This window comes from Etheostoma spectabile, chromosome 16, assembly GCF_008692095.1.
Source record: "Etheostoma spectabile isolate EspeVRDwgs_2016 chromosome 16, UIUC_Espe_1.0, whole genome shotgun sequence".
Taxonomy (NCBI): Eukaryota; Metazoa; Chordata; class Actinopteri; order Perciformes; family Percidae; genus Etheostoma; species Etheostoma spectabile.
In genome coordinates this window covers 7,671,249-7,685,684 of record NC_045748.1, presented here as the reverse complement: position 1 = coordinate 7,685,684, position 14,436 = coordinate 7,671,249, and the positions used below count along the sequence as shown (strand labels likewise).

Genomic DNA, 14,436 nt, shown 5'->3' with positions numbered 1-14,436 from the left:
TATGGAGTGATATTTGAATAGATCAAACAAGCTCTTTGTTTCGGATGTTTGGTGACTGACATGTATTCGTTGGGTGCCTTTGACACACATGTCACGTAGTTGTTGAACTGGCAACAGACACATGTTGCCTGGCAGCGATCAAATCACTGATGAAACTAGCATCATCAAATGTTCTGCAGCTGTAGCTATCCAGAGAAATTACATTTTAACAGATCTTTACACAAGAGATGGTGCACACCCTATGCCTGCCTCTATTAGAACTGTGTTGTATGGTTCATTCAGACCATTACTTACAGCTTCACAATTACATACTTCAGTCTGTGTGTGCTTCATGTATGACAGTATGGAGTCTGTGGTATGTAAAGCTGATTCATTGTAGTTCTGTAGCAGAAAGTGAACAGTGACCTAATGATGAAAAACAGTGACCTAATAAGTATATATGACTTTTAATTCACTGTTGAGTAAAAACAATACACATGGCCATAACAAAAGGTGACCTGGCGCAACCTCATAAAAAAAGCAGTTTCAATTATGTTAAAAACACATTGCAAGATACAGTACAGTTGATAAAGCAATGTTTTCTGTATTGCTTTGTCTTTGTGTGTACATTGTTTAAAAGGCATCTAAAAAAACAGGGAGATTTATCTTGGAAAATGAATGTAACTGGACTACATGTCAAGAAAATGTTATTATCAGCCCGTTATAAACATCCACGTTTGCTTGGAGATGTGACCCAACTCAGAAATGGTTGATGACAAAAAGTAACAAAGCAGGCCAAAACATTCCCTGGCAGAAACAGATTTGCTGTTGCTGTTGATTTGTTGAGACCATATTCATTTTTCTACATATTTTCACGTTTGCTCTCTCTTTTGTTTTATGGCAGTATAAATATATCTTAAACATCTTTATTATGAGACATATGTAAGCTCTGTTGGTCAGACTGAGTCTGTTTTAGGGAGAGAGCCTGAACATTCTCAAAAACAATAGAACTGTTACTTTCTTTCACTTCCAAAACATCCATTCCCTTCAGATGTGTGACTGACTTAACTCCATCCTCCATAATGCATGGCTGCTGCCGCATTGCTGGAAGGGTGCTACCCTTTATTGTGTGTCCGTTGGGTATGCAGCTGCTCGGGGCAGCGTCTAACATTGATTTCCAACAACAAGAGGCTTCATGAGCATCTTTTGGTGGAGTTCGGTCAGTGCTGGGGTCTAGGAAGTAGCTATTCACCACTGTGTCACATGATGAACCCTCCCTACTGGTAGGGGAGCACGTCTGTATGATACTACTGTGGCCAACACTTCTGCCATCACCACTCCCGACCCCAAAGGCATCCCTCTGCCTGAGGATGTGCTGATGCAGGATCCTCCAAAAGGTCTGTCTGAACTCCCGAATGCGATAAGCATAGATGAAGGGATTCACAACAGAGTTAGCATGGGAGAGGATGATGGAAATGTTCATCCCCCATATATGTGCGCGCCCACAGTCCTGACACAGGTGGTTAAAACAGTTGATGATGTGCAGCGGAAGCCAACACAGAGCAAATAATCCTACAATGATGGCCAGCGATTTGGCAGCTTGCACTTCCTTCTGCAGGGTTGATCGAGATGAGATCGACAAAGTGGTTATTTCTCCAGGAGCGGGTGTGTGCGCAACTTTGAGCGCCATCAGCCGGAGCTGCCGCCGAGCAGCCATAAAGATATGGGCATAGATGATCAGCATGACCACCAGGGGCACCAGCACACAGCCGAAAAAATTGAAATACACCATGTAGTCCAGCGTAACCACTCCTTCAAACAGGCACTCCGTCAATCCATCAGGGCAGATTTTGCTGTTGATTGCGGCGGTGGTATTCCAACCTGGAAATTGGAATTGTATATTGTAAAAAATGCATTTCCCCATTTTTCTTAGGTGTCTTTTTCATTTATATTTTTCCCACTCAAATGATGTCGAGGCTTAAATCAGGTTTACTGTGATTCAGATTTTCTGGCTTTAAACGACTGACAATGAAACAAATGTAAACTGTGGACAATGTAACAGATGGCAGCTTTATGTTTTTATACAGGCTTGGGTTAATCAGGTTTACTTTTGCCACAATGAATCTCCCACCTCTGTTCCAGCCGAGCATCGGTGTCAGGCCGATGCCCACTGAGAGAATCCAGCACAATGTAATGATGGCCTTTGCCCTCTGCCCCGTCACCAGGCTGTGGTACCTGAAAGGTTAAACAAAGCACAATCATACTTCAGGGCTAGTTGATTTCTCTAATCTCAGTGTGATAGTTTCCCTGTGAGGAAAAGTCAATATTTGCTTATTTTAATGAGGAGAAAATGGTTGCGCATTCAAACCTTAATGCATTAATTATTTAAAAACACCGTAACCACTCCAGTATCTTTGCCTGCTAATAAAAGACAAAAAAACACATCAAATGTTTGAAATATCTGAATTAATTCTGCAAAGGTCTGTTAGCAGCACAAAGGTCTTGATGCCAGTATTTTTGTAGGTTCTTCCTCCCTCCCATGCTAAAAGATGGAGTAAACACAGTGTGAGATGTGTGTCGTTGCATGACTCTGCCAACAGCTTAGTGGGTGTGAACACATCTGCAATAAAGGACAATTTCTTCCTATGCTGTCATTTACCGGCACACTTCTTTCTTTTCTTAGCTGTGACGTTAGCCCAAAGCTATGGAGGTTTTATTGAACAATGCAGTGAAATACCAACACAACAAATATTAATAGCACATGATTCATTTTACTAACATGAGTAAAATGATGACGATGTTTATTTTACAATTAAATCACTGATAAGATAATGTTAACTTAAATATACAGCAGCTTGCTGTTCTAATGTTGAAGTTTTTTCCTTGGTCCATTTCACTGACACAAGGACATACAAAAATCAAAAGTATTTCTGGGTCTAATATATAATTCAGATTCATGACCACTTGCACACAGTCACATGTGGCGGGCCATCTGAGTTATTAATATTCATACTACTGGACCTGATTTAAAAAGAAATCCTGCTTTTCAACATTTCAATTAAGTCTTTTCCTAATTTTTGCTCCCTCCTCAAGTTGTTATTTATTTTTTTATTTTTTTGGCAGCATTATTATGCAGATTGCTTTATGCAGACATGAGGAATGCACAAAAGAAATAAAAAATAGAAAATCAGCATGAATAACCCCAGTATTCTTGGTAACATTGTCCCATGATGTGGTTAAGATCTTTCATGGCCAGGGTGGTGGTCAGTAGGCTATTTTAAGCCTCCTAAAACTCTGATGAATTATTAGCTCTCTGGTATTTGGTGCCAGGGGGTGTGGCGCCAGCGTGAGCACACACAGACACGCGAAGAAGCCGTTATGCAACCTCTTATGCAAATGCGTCACCTGCTGTGGCTTACTCGATGAAATATCCTCTCATGGCAGGAGTGGAGAATGCAGCTGTGGCTTTGGTTACACACAGATGAACAATATGAGTCAATGGTGTGTCAAAATACGCCCTTTTCTGTAAGCTGCAAGACATTTTAAAGAAGTATCATTTGAATGGTGTTGATTCACGTGGATAGAAATGATCAAAGCCTTTAATCCCTCCAACAGCACACAAACAGTAAACTAATAAAGCGTGTGGAGACATATTGCTATGTCCACCCACAACCGGCCAGATTAGAGTTAATTGAATAAGATCTCTCTATAATTCAATGTGTTTTGCTACGCGACATCTGCTTTGGATGCCTCTCACGTTTGCTGGTTTACCCACACTATGACTTGTTTGTGAAAGGTTTTTTTCCCCATAACCCTAACAGTTCCCTTACATTTTACATTACATTTCTTTCAGAAAAATGTATTGTAAAAAGGGAACTGTGCTGCAGTTCACAACCACCAGCCAATAAAAAACTGCTTTGGTTAAATCTTATTTACAAGACAAAATGCAGCTTTGTCATCAAGTCCCCGAGAGATTTGGACCGCCTGAAAAGGGAATTTGGTGAAAGTGACAGCGTGAGAAAAGCTGTCTCTAGGTTTCAGTTTTCAGCACAGTCAGTGTGACCTTTTTGTTTCCTCTCACCTGAGTGGGTTCTTGATAGCAATGTAGCGGTCCACAGCGATGGCCAGCAGGCTGAAGATGGAGCTCTGAGTGAGTATGAGGACGAAGCAAGCGATGAAAAGGCAGCCGTGGAAGTTGGCACAGAAGCCGGTACTGATGGTGGATAGGGAGAAAACATCACAGGTAAAACAAACCTTAATGTTACATTCTTGCAAATGTAATAAAGCAACGTTCCTTAGGTTATTATCCTGAATCAGACCCAGTCTCAAGATTACACTGAATTGAAGTCCTATTAAAAAAAAGTTGATCAACAAATATTTAAACGAAATAAAAAAGTGTAATGATACCTAATAGTGATGGCGAAGGGAATGGCCAGCAGCCCCACAGCAATGTCCGCCACTGCCAGTGACACCACAAAGTAGTTGGTGATGCTCTGCAGGTTGGAGTTGAGGCGGACGGCCCAGCAGACCAGGACGTTCCCAGCCACAGACAGGCAAGCGATCACCACCTCCAGGCCAATATAGATCAGCTGGTCATACTTTAGCATGGTTAATTTTTCCTTGTTTTCGCTTTCTTTGCGTTTTCATCCCACGGAATCAGCTGCTTGACTTGTTTTTAAACAAAATACCTGCTTGGCACAACTTAAGGGAGAAATGATTGTGTCACCGGAGGACGGCCGAGGCAGGAAGTTCCCACCACAAAATGCTTCTGAAGACTGACTTAACTTTCTACTGTAACACACACTATATCAGTCAGTCTTCCTCCTTGTCACTGCAACCGTCTCTGCCGCATTCGTGCTCAGCTCAGGAAACTTTGCCACAGTCTGCAGAAAGGAGGGTCTGAGAGATTTGCCTGGCGGCTTCCAAACTGAAAGCAGTGGTCTGAATAGAAAGAGAGAACACAATCTAAGTCTAGCCTGTACAAACAGATAACCACACACACACACACACACACACACACACACACACACGTTAGAAAAACCATCTATCTTTAAAAGACAGGGGTACAGTTTGTTTTCCATGCAAGGCCAATGCAGACAGTCCAACAATGCGCCTTTTAATTCAGGAAAGGTTTCCCGAAACCCTTCCACACACTAATCATTCCCGTCACTGACATGCTTTCCTCCAAATTCACTGATAACTACAAATTAAACCACCTATACATTTGAAAGCTATTGTACCAACATTTTGTTTTGTTTTTTCAGGGTATGTAGCTAAATTCCTCTATATCAGGGATCTTAATGGAAAATGAGATGGAGCAGGAACCCCTTACCACAGTTATTTTATTCAATTGAGTCGAATATTAAACTGGGCCTCCAATAATGTGTAGGACGGCCTAAATCCTTTACACATAGCTTTTTATGGTGCATACAATACCAAGCTTTTAAAATACAAATTGCTGCCATATTCATATATTTATACAACAAGTTTGTTAAAATGTGGCCCATTACGTAAATCCTTAAAGCTATAGTGCGTAGTTTCTGCCGCCCCATGAGGAATTCTAAGTAATGACGACAAAACTGTCGGCGCGTCCACATAATACAAGTCTTACGTGACTGCGCACCACCCCCACGTCCCCCTTAACAAAGTTGCTTGTAACCAAGGAGGACACGGAAGATTAAAAAAACATGATGGACTCTTCAGAAAAGGTAATTATCTTCACTCAAGTTTCTGGGTGGAAAAATCACCAGAGGACACAATCTTCTGAACATAGCCATACTGAGAAAGAGAGTTGTGTGGAGTTGATAGTCTTGGTTAGCTTTGTAGCAACACACATTCTACGTTCATAATTATCAAAAAGTTACACACTAAAGCTTTAAGCTAAACTGTGGATGGTGGATTAACTTAAAATGACTGACAGTAAGCCTAGCATCAGTGTTGAGTACATTAAAAAAGAATTATCTTTACAGTACTAATAATATTTTGGATTCCTGTCAATGTATCTTTTCAGTCTTTTGTATCATTTTTAACTATCTAACAATAATTTGGCGGCCCCCCTGCAGCAACTCTGAAGACCCCCTAGGGGTCCTGGACCCCCCAGTTGAAGATCTCCGCTCTATATTATAAGCAGAGGGGATATTAAAGATAACCCCCCTGAAGAAGTGTGAATGAAATGTAGGACAAGTAATTCAGGTTACTCGGATAGAGAGAACGAAGACAGACAGGTTTACAGATCATGTCAGATAATAATAACAAGGCTGCATTGATAGTGCGTTACTATTTGTTTCTCGGTTAGAAATACATGACATTATTTTTGAACTACAGCAAGGAAGTAGTGTTTTATGGAAAGTTTGTGTGGAAGCCGGCTAGGAATTTGAAAGACAATAATTTGCCTCTTGCCTCGGCTTTGCCAAACAAGTTTATCTGATTGGATGAAACAAAAAAAACATCCATATAACACCTGCTTCTACCTCCCCTGATTTGAAAGGCAGAGCACAAAGAAAACATTTGTTGAAGGTGAAAGTTATTGACGACAGTGCAAAGAGCAATCTGTAAATATGACTTGCTCAGGTCCATGCAGAGGGTAACATTTGACAAGATAAGAGTCAACAAGATTGAATGTGCCACAAACAAAAATGATTCTGTGTCAACAAAGGGAAAATTAACAGTGATGCCTGGACCATGACAGCATATCTCAGATTACAGGAATTTCCAATCCAGTCATTCATTCAATTGCACTGTTTCCCATCCCAGTTGTCTCCTACTGTGTATCCATAGATTGATGTGACACTGATGAGTGTGATCTTAACAAACAATTACCAACTATGTAAATTGGCCGGTTTCAGTCTTCATGTGTCCATATACTCTATGAGTTATCCTTGGAGCCCATGACAATGCTCACTCACTTTCTCCCAACATCTATGTGGGGGATGTCAAATTATAATTTTTTTTCAAATCTTAAAGCCTGTCAGATTCTCAACCTCTAAACAGCTTTGAAGTAGATGTAGCTTTGTAAAAGGGAAACTGTGGTGCAAATATTAATATTAAAATAACTATTAAGATTGAATTCACCTAAATTTAATGGGGACTTCCCCATGGACTAATATCAAACCACACTCATTCAGGGGATGATCCTCCAAATTTACTTTAAAATAGCTGTGGGTTATTCATGTCTGTGATGGTTTACGCTTGTTTCAATTCAACTGGCCTCACTTGTACTGTATAAGAGCAAAGCTCGTTAAAATGCCCTAACTGCCTAGAGTCTTCACATGGAAATGGAAACCACCAGTGCCTGTGTTGAAAATCAGAAGAAAAGAACAGAAAAACAACCATTTGCTTCGATTCCACACGTTGTTCTTTAATTAATCTTCTTCTGTTGGCCACATATGACCTTTTAGCTCCACCAGCAGTGATCCTGATTGGCACGTAGGCTACATCGGACCAATGTTCTACTTTTCCACTATTGTTTCGCTGCTCAAATCTTCTTAGAGACCAAAGGAATTTAAAAACCAGGCTTTATCCACTGTGGTTATGTGGCGTCCGGTCATTTAGTTTTTTTAAGACTTCAAGAGCAGTGGTGTAATCTGATGTATTGTAGTGGGTATACTGTACTGTAGGCCTATATATATTGGCAAGAATCTGCTTTTTTTGGGGGGGGGGGGGGGCATGTGATGGGGAGGGGAGCTGGGTGTCCTCTCCAGGGAAGTTTTGAGCATCAGCGACTTAATTTCCTGTATTCGGATACACAAATGCACGAATTTACGGAAATACCTTTATTTAGCCTATGTGAAAAAAAACAGATGACAAAAATATAATGGAAAGTATATTGTTGCATATCACTGGTCATTTTTAAGTGGGTATGTGGAAATCCTGGAGCTTTCTCAGTGGGTATACTGCGTATCATGACTACACCAATGCTCAAGAGACTGCAAAAGTTAGCACAAGAAAAAGAAAAAAAAATTATAGGGAAAAAAAAGAAACTCACATAGCTTTTCCACAACGCTTCCGTTTATAAACTACACCATAAGCTATCATATGGTGAGCCCTTCTTGTTTGACCTTCTTCTAGTTGGCTATTTGACACAAACTACTTCCCTTTATTATGATCGTGGCTATATGAGCCTAGAAGCCCTGGAGGAAGTGATAAGAAAAAACCCATCCTGCTGGTGGGGGTGTGTCTGCCCTGTCAATTAATGTACCAGCTCAGCTCCACCAAAGTCAAGGGAAACCCAACAAAAAGGGAAACGCTGCTGTATTACTATTGGCAAAATCACTGTGTGTATAGCTACTGAGCGAGGCACTGATATCATTGTTGTAGACCCCTGATAGCAGGAACAGATAGGACAACAGAAACATCTGCCTGAGCCAATTCTGAACAATCACTGCTGGGCATGTTGTGTGTAATAGATATCGAGAGATGAGGAAAGGGCTTCAGCACAGATCACAACTTTCTACGAACTGAGAGGAATACACGTATAATTAGTCATTATAGTGCTTAATGCATGTATGTTACTTTTTTTTTTTTTACTTCAACCATATAATTCATCAATTCATTGTCATAAAACGCCACAATCCTAACAGTGAAAGCTTTCATAGTTTAAGTTAAAATCACCAACAACTGAGGCTACCGTCAATTCATAAAACCCAGCCGTTATGCCATAGATTATTGATCAAAACACCTGTTAAACTCTTACTAGGCCTAATAGTGTTAGAAAACTATGCAAACATCAATTTACAAACACATTTAAAACAGCCTGAACAAGCAGAAAACAACATTTCTTACCTTTATTGTGAAAATAAGAAGTCGTCCCACCCAATCCACATGTTCAGATGTTGGCGGATGCGCACATTAGAAAGTTAAAGAACACATAAATTGATGAGTTTAAGCCAGTAAACTTACATGTAGTGAAAAAATACAAAGCAACAATGTGATATATATCCTCTGGTGTGACACCGCTGCTCATGGTTGCTTTGTTAGGAGTTTGAAGGTGCGCACTACCGCTGCGACAAGAAAAAACATCTCTCTCTCTCTCTCTCTCTCTCTCTCTCTCTCTCTCTCTCTCTCTCTCTCTCTCTCTCTCTCTCTCTCCCTCCTCTCTCTCTCCCTCTCTCTCCCTCTCTCTCTCTCTCTCTCACTGTGTGTGTGTGTGTGTGTGTCACATTATTACTTTAATAATATTCTATTTAATATTATGGTATTTATTTTATAATATATTCTATTTGCTATTTAATATTTATTATATTATATTTATCACATTTTGGATATGTCAGCCATTAAGAACGCGAAAAATTCCGTTCTGAGTTCACGTGCACACCGTCCAGCACGCACGTTGCTCGGTTTAGCGTAAACGAGGCTGTGCCAGTCAAACCAGGAGGAGACAGTTAAAGACAAGGTTAAGTGCTGAATGCACTCCACTCCGCTTCCGGGTGTTGTCAGCAACAGTTGTATCAGTCACATCCATGATTCACCTTTTCTGAATCAGATTCTCTAACTCCAAACAAAGGTGTTCTGGAAGATTTCAATTTTTTTTTTGCTGTTGAAAGTGTGGTGAGACCGCACTAAGTAAATCCTGTTCTTTGCCTGCTCTATAAATGAATGGCAGCTTCTGTGTCTTCACTGATTTTAACAATGAAGGAGATGGCGTAGACCCATCTGAAGAATTATGCATCTATCGGACAGCATCATAAGAGAAACTGCAAATACTGTGCATTATTTACCAACACTGCCGTACTCCATCACAAATGGGACTAGACAGTGTTCCCTGAGTGGATAACAATCGTATTCCTTAGAGATTTTACCTAAGCCCCCCATGTCCTACCACCATCTGTAGTACATGGGGGGGCTTGGGTGAAAGCAAGCCTACTGTATGTAACTTTCTTTGTTAAGTTCGTAAAATAAGGGCTGCAATCGTGTGTACCCACAATGCCCCACCTGCCAATATTGGGCTGCATCACATTGAATCATCACAGCTCATTACACTCCTCATGATTAGGATTATACATCATTCTTTGCATCCAACGTTTGCATGCTTTAATATATTAAAACAAATGAAAGCTTACATGAAGATATTTCCCGGTTTTGTTGACAACAATAATATATTTATATGTATCTAAAACAACTTAAAGAAGTGTATAGCTACCTTTTAAGTTGGACCTTTCCAAAACAAAGAACACATGAAGCATTTCCAAAAGTTTGCCTGCAAGTTTATATATTTAGAATAATTTCAATTTGTCATTTCTATATTAGTTTTATTATTCATTGTCTGTAAAATGCACATGGAGTCTTGTGGGCCACTGCTTAGCTAATATAATGTGTGCACTTGTTTTAATGGACATAGATGTGGTAAATGTGAACATTAGAGAGAATTACACAAAAAATGTAACTGTATGCTAATAATCCCGCATCATGTCGTAGTTTTCACCTAAGGAGCTACCTGCAATCCCAAATGTAAACAGAAAATCTGTCATTCTGTGTAGATACAAGGAGAGTTTATTTAACATTTTTGTGTACAAACATCGGCTGCAAATGCCTTCCAAACATGTTTGCCCTCAGAATACAGTATTCATTTTTACAGTTCTACAAGCAGAACATTGAATATTGAACAGGAACAAGAGTTCAAAAAATTGAGGAAGTTAAAAAGAGAAAGTGTGTTGTGGTTGGTAGGCAAGCCTCCTCCTAAGCTTTACATTATTTGTTGAATAAAACCAAACTAGCATATTTTGAAAGGTTGATGTCTAATTTAAAGTCAGTTTGATGTCGTAGAAGTGGCCTCAGAGGGTCAATGGATCATTGGAAAGTCTTACCTATAGCATGGAAAAGGTGATAATTACCAGAGTCATGTCCAATGAATGGAAATTTGTAACTTTCCTATAGAGCAATATGTTCCATATCTTCACGCTATTCCACAGAACAATTAATTATCGTATTTACTTTATCATGTACAGAGGGACTGAGGTTATGGAGGGTACATGCAGTTACACTGATGATCAACAGACCAAAAACAATGCAGTTTTCAGAACAATATAAAGACTCTTTTCTCCTCTACCACAAACTGACAGCTTGGCTTTTTAAAGAGACTAGAGGCGTACCGGATCAACCTTTAACGATCATGCGTCAGCGGACGCCACAATAAACGGAAACCAAATAATGTACTCTCTAATATAATACATATCATACAACTCCATGGAAACGTAAGAGAAGATTGAGTTGAATGAACTCACAGAATCTGGACCTGCTTCTGCTATTCAGTTAACTAAAGCAGACAGCTAAACAATCACAGTGGCCAGTCTGGTGCACATTACATCTAACTTACAGAGATGAGCCAACGATGCAGGTTTGGGGGGGGATCAAACCGGTGTTTGCGGTTTTACACAATGGTTGTGCTTCTGGGACAAAATAGTGACAAACAGTTGTAACTTTAACAGGATGTTTGATAAACAGACTGCAACATAAGACTTATATTATCCCAAAGAAAACACACCATATAAAGACCATTTTTCTGACATTAATTTTGCTTTAGATAATATATCATAAATAGATGGATCCAGTAGACCTTCTTATACCAAACACAAACAAAGCTTAAATAAATAATAATAAAAAGGCATTAAAGGAGTAGAAACTTTAAGAGCCAAAACAAAGACATGGTGGGCAAGAAATTCTGTGCTTTGTCTTATTAAGACTGACGCTAACACAGTTTGAATTCCAGCCACACAGTCAGGTGAAGGGGGCAAGTAGAACGGCATGTACAGTATTAGCTAAGACCATGGTTAAGGTTAAGGTCCTGTCTTAGTCTTTAAGAGATGAAAGGAGTGTGGCTGTCCTCAGCAAAGGCAACAGGAGACTTAACAATGTTTCAGAATATCGCGCCAAACTAAAAGTGTCGAGGCACGATAGGGTAGAAGAGTGTAGGCAATCGGGACTTATTATAAAGATGATGGACGAATAGTGGATTCAATTTCTGTCTCACATACTAACATACTGTATATATGAGGAAACGATGTGTGCATGCTACAGTAGGGCAAACGTAGTGGAGGTACATAAAAGTAGGACTGAAGGCATGAAGACTTTCAGAATAAAATCTCAACATTGTTATTTATGGGGTTGATACAATAATGGTGTTTAAGTTCATATTGTCATGTGCATATGAGTCAGAGCTGATATGTATCCAAAAGGAAAGCCTCCTCTTGCTTTTGAAAGTCTAAATACAATTATGTTATGAGCTTAAAATGGGTTATTACACTGACTCATATGTGTTCTCACCTAGGTTATCTTAAACTCGGACACAACCACACACAAGCCCTTATCAGATTCACTAAACTGGTCAAACTGAAGATATAAATATGGGCAACCAACCATGAAATTTAGCCTTAAACGATAGGTTCATACAAATTTTAAAGGACATGCTGTAATAATGTAAACCAGATACTCACAAGTCAGTTACCAATATCCCAAAGTCTATGACGACACATTTGTGAACAAGACCGCAATAACCATAGAACAAAAAAAAAAGACAAAATCCGTAAAACATGCCTGCATGTTAAATCAAGATCAACACAGAAATTACAATGAAAATGTTCAGTTTTAGAATCAAAAAATTATCTTAAGAGAATTATTTTAAATTGGCCTTTGAGTTGAACACCTTCAAGCGTAGCTGGATGAAGAACATTTAAAGGGACTAACGAATTAGTAGGACATTTCGCCAACTGCATGAGATAAATAAAAAAGATGTCAGGAGAAGATGAGACAAAACAATATTCCTTCATTAAAAACAACAGATATGCTCTTCAGTGGACATAAATGTCGAGTGCTCAGGTCACTTGAATTGTAATACAGTAGTTCTAACATTGCATGAGTGCACATCTGCAGCCACAGATTAAATGGTACAAAAAGGAACAATGTCATATGTGTGTGGGTGTGTGTGCTCTATTATGACATTGCATAATGTCTACACTAGACAGGCGACGGTCTCAGGTTTTGAGACGTTTTGACGCGGAACACCCAGCAGTTAAAGAGCTTGTGCCTTTTTTCCACAGCAGCATACAGTATGAAACTACAATGTGTGTGTTACCTTCATAATAATATCTAAATGAATAATCGATATGCTGGACAGAACAGCGGAGTAGTTTCTATACGAACAAGGCTAAATCCTGCTTATGTATTGCAAGACTTGAAGTCAAGGCTAAACTCTACCATTTTCTTAATCAAACAAAAAAAACTTAAAAAAAACTAACTGATTTCTCCCTCCCAGGTCCCCAAAATAAATTACAACAATAACAACAATGGGTATACTGTTAAACAAAAAGAAAGAAAAAAATACAACTTTAAGATTATGTACATACTGTATCTGTAATTACAACTGCTTCCTTTTTTCTCCTTCTTTCAAACAAATGAAACAAAATTTGGCAAGATGTCCTATGTTACAACAAAAAGGACATTTTGTCCGCAAAGATGTGAACACAGATAATTCCTATGTTAGAAAATATATTGCTTCTTGAGACACAAACAACGCAAATAAAGGAAATTTGCTTTTATGATCATGAAAGACTGCAGTGTATTACTAATCATCGGGCTCCTTTTGTTTCTCTTACAGTCCCCCTATTAGAGCTTTGTCTTCGACTCCAACGGGGTTTGTTTACGCTGTAAACACTTTAACACAACAGGTGCTTCCTGACAAAGAAAAGCCAGTATCATGGCAGCTCTGGATTTATTGAACTCCTACAAACAGCCCAAATGTCTCCTCTTATCTTTCTCACAAACAATGCGCTGAGTTAATGAAAGATACAGTTAGAATTTTACTCAGCAGAACATGATGCAATGTTTGAGATGAATAAACATATTTTGCAGGAGTCTTGAGCTGATGATTGTCCAAAATAAACACAGACTGATGACAACAGACATTTGTTTTGCCAACAAATGTCTGATTTGTTGGCAAACTAATTCAAGAATGAAGAAAGACGTATATTGTTCTCTTATGGATTGATTTTGACAACTCCTTGATGTCTGTTTTTGAACCAACACTGTCTACACCGCTGTAAAGGTTCAATGTTACGACCAACAAAGAAATTTAGATGGCAGACATTCCCACATGATCACTAAAGGTAGAAGAAATCATATTAAATATCAGGTAATGACAGATATAAACGGCAAGGACCTCGTGTCCTAGGAGCTTCAGAGGTCCAACGGCGCCCTCTTGTGTTTGAGGGGGGGGGCAGGCATCGCCGCAGACAATCCTTTCCAGCTGAGCGCGTAACGGAATCTGGTCAGTCAATTCAAAAACATACTACTATAGGCTCACTTTGAGCCACGGTCGGTCTCTTTTTCACTCCTTCATAGTTAAATCGTCAAGTTGGCAGAGTCAATGTTAGCTCTATACTTCAGTGGAGAAGAGGATGCTCTGTCGTTTACTGTCTGGGGTGGGGATCGTCTCCAGCTGGAGGAAATACAGCAACACCTGGACCT

General features: G+C 39.4%; 2 protein-coding genes across 4 annotated transcripts in view; both read right to left on the bottom strand.

The window, feature by feature from the left end:
- Positions 1–430: 430 nt before the first annotated feature.
- Positions 431–9,003, bottom strand: adora2ab (adenosine A2a receptor b). Of its 2 annotated transcripts, XM_032540016.1 has the most exons (5): positions 8,761–9,003; positions 4,387–4,920; positions 4,061–4,192; positions 2,111–2,214; positions 431–1,860 (listed from the first exon to the last, which is right to left on the bottom strand). In XM_032540016.1, exons 2-5 carry the CDS (start codon positions 4,584–4,586, stop codon positions 896–898), a joined length of 1,401 nt encoding a protein of 466 aa, XP_032395907.1. In that variant the 5' UTR covers positions 4,587–4,920; positions 8,761–9,003; the 3' UTR covers positions 431–895. The 2 variants fall into 2 exon arrangements, with proteins under 2 accessions (XP_032395907.1, XP_032395908.1); XM_032540017.1 differs by lacking the exon at positions 8,761–9,003 and having other exon boundaries at positions 4,387–4,940.
- A 1,441-nt stretch (positions 9,004–10,444) lies between these two features.
- Positions 10,445–14,436, bottom strand: part of LOC116704482 (breakpoint cluster region protein) — an 82,467-nt gene continuing 78,475 nt past the window's right edge. Inside the window, exons 23-24 of one of the 2 annotated variants that reach the window (XR_004335692.1) lie at positions 13,934–14,434; positions 10,445–13,825 (exon numbers count right to left, since the gene is read on the bottom strand). Coding sequence is in view for 1 of the 2 variants with exons in the window: in XM_032540014.1 (XP_032395905.1) it covers positions 14,345–14,434 (90 nt within the window). In the remaining variant the exon portion in view is untranslated. Of the gene's footprint in view, positions 14,435–14,436 lie in introns of both variants that reach the window. The other variant, XM_032540014.1, reaches the window with a different exon arrangement.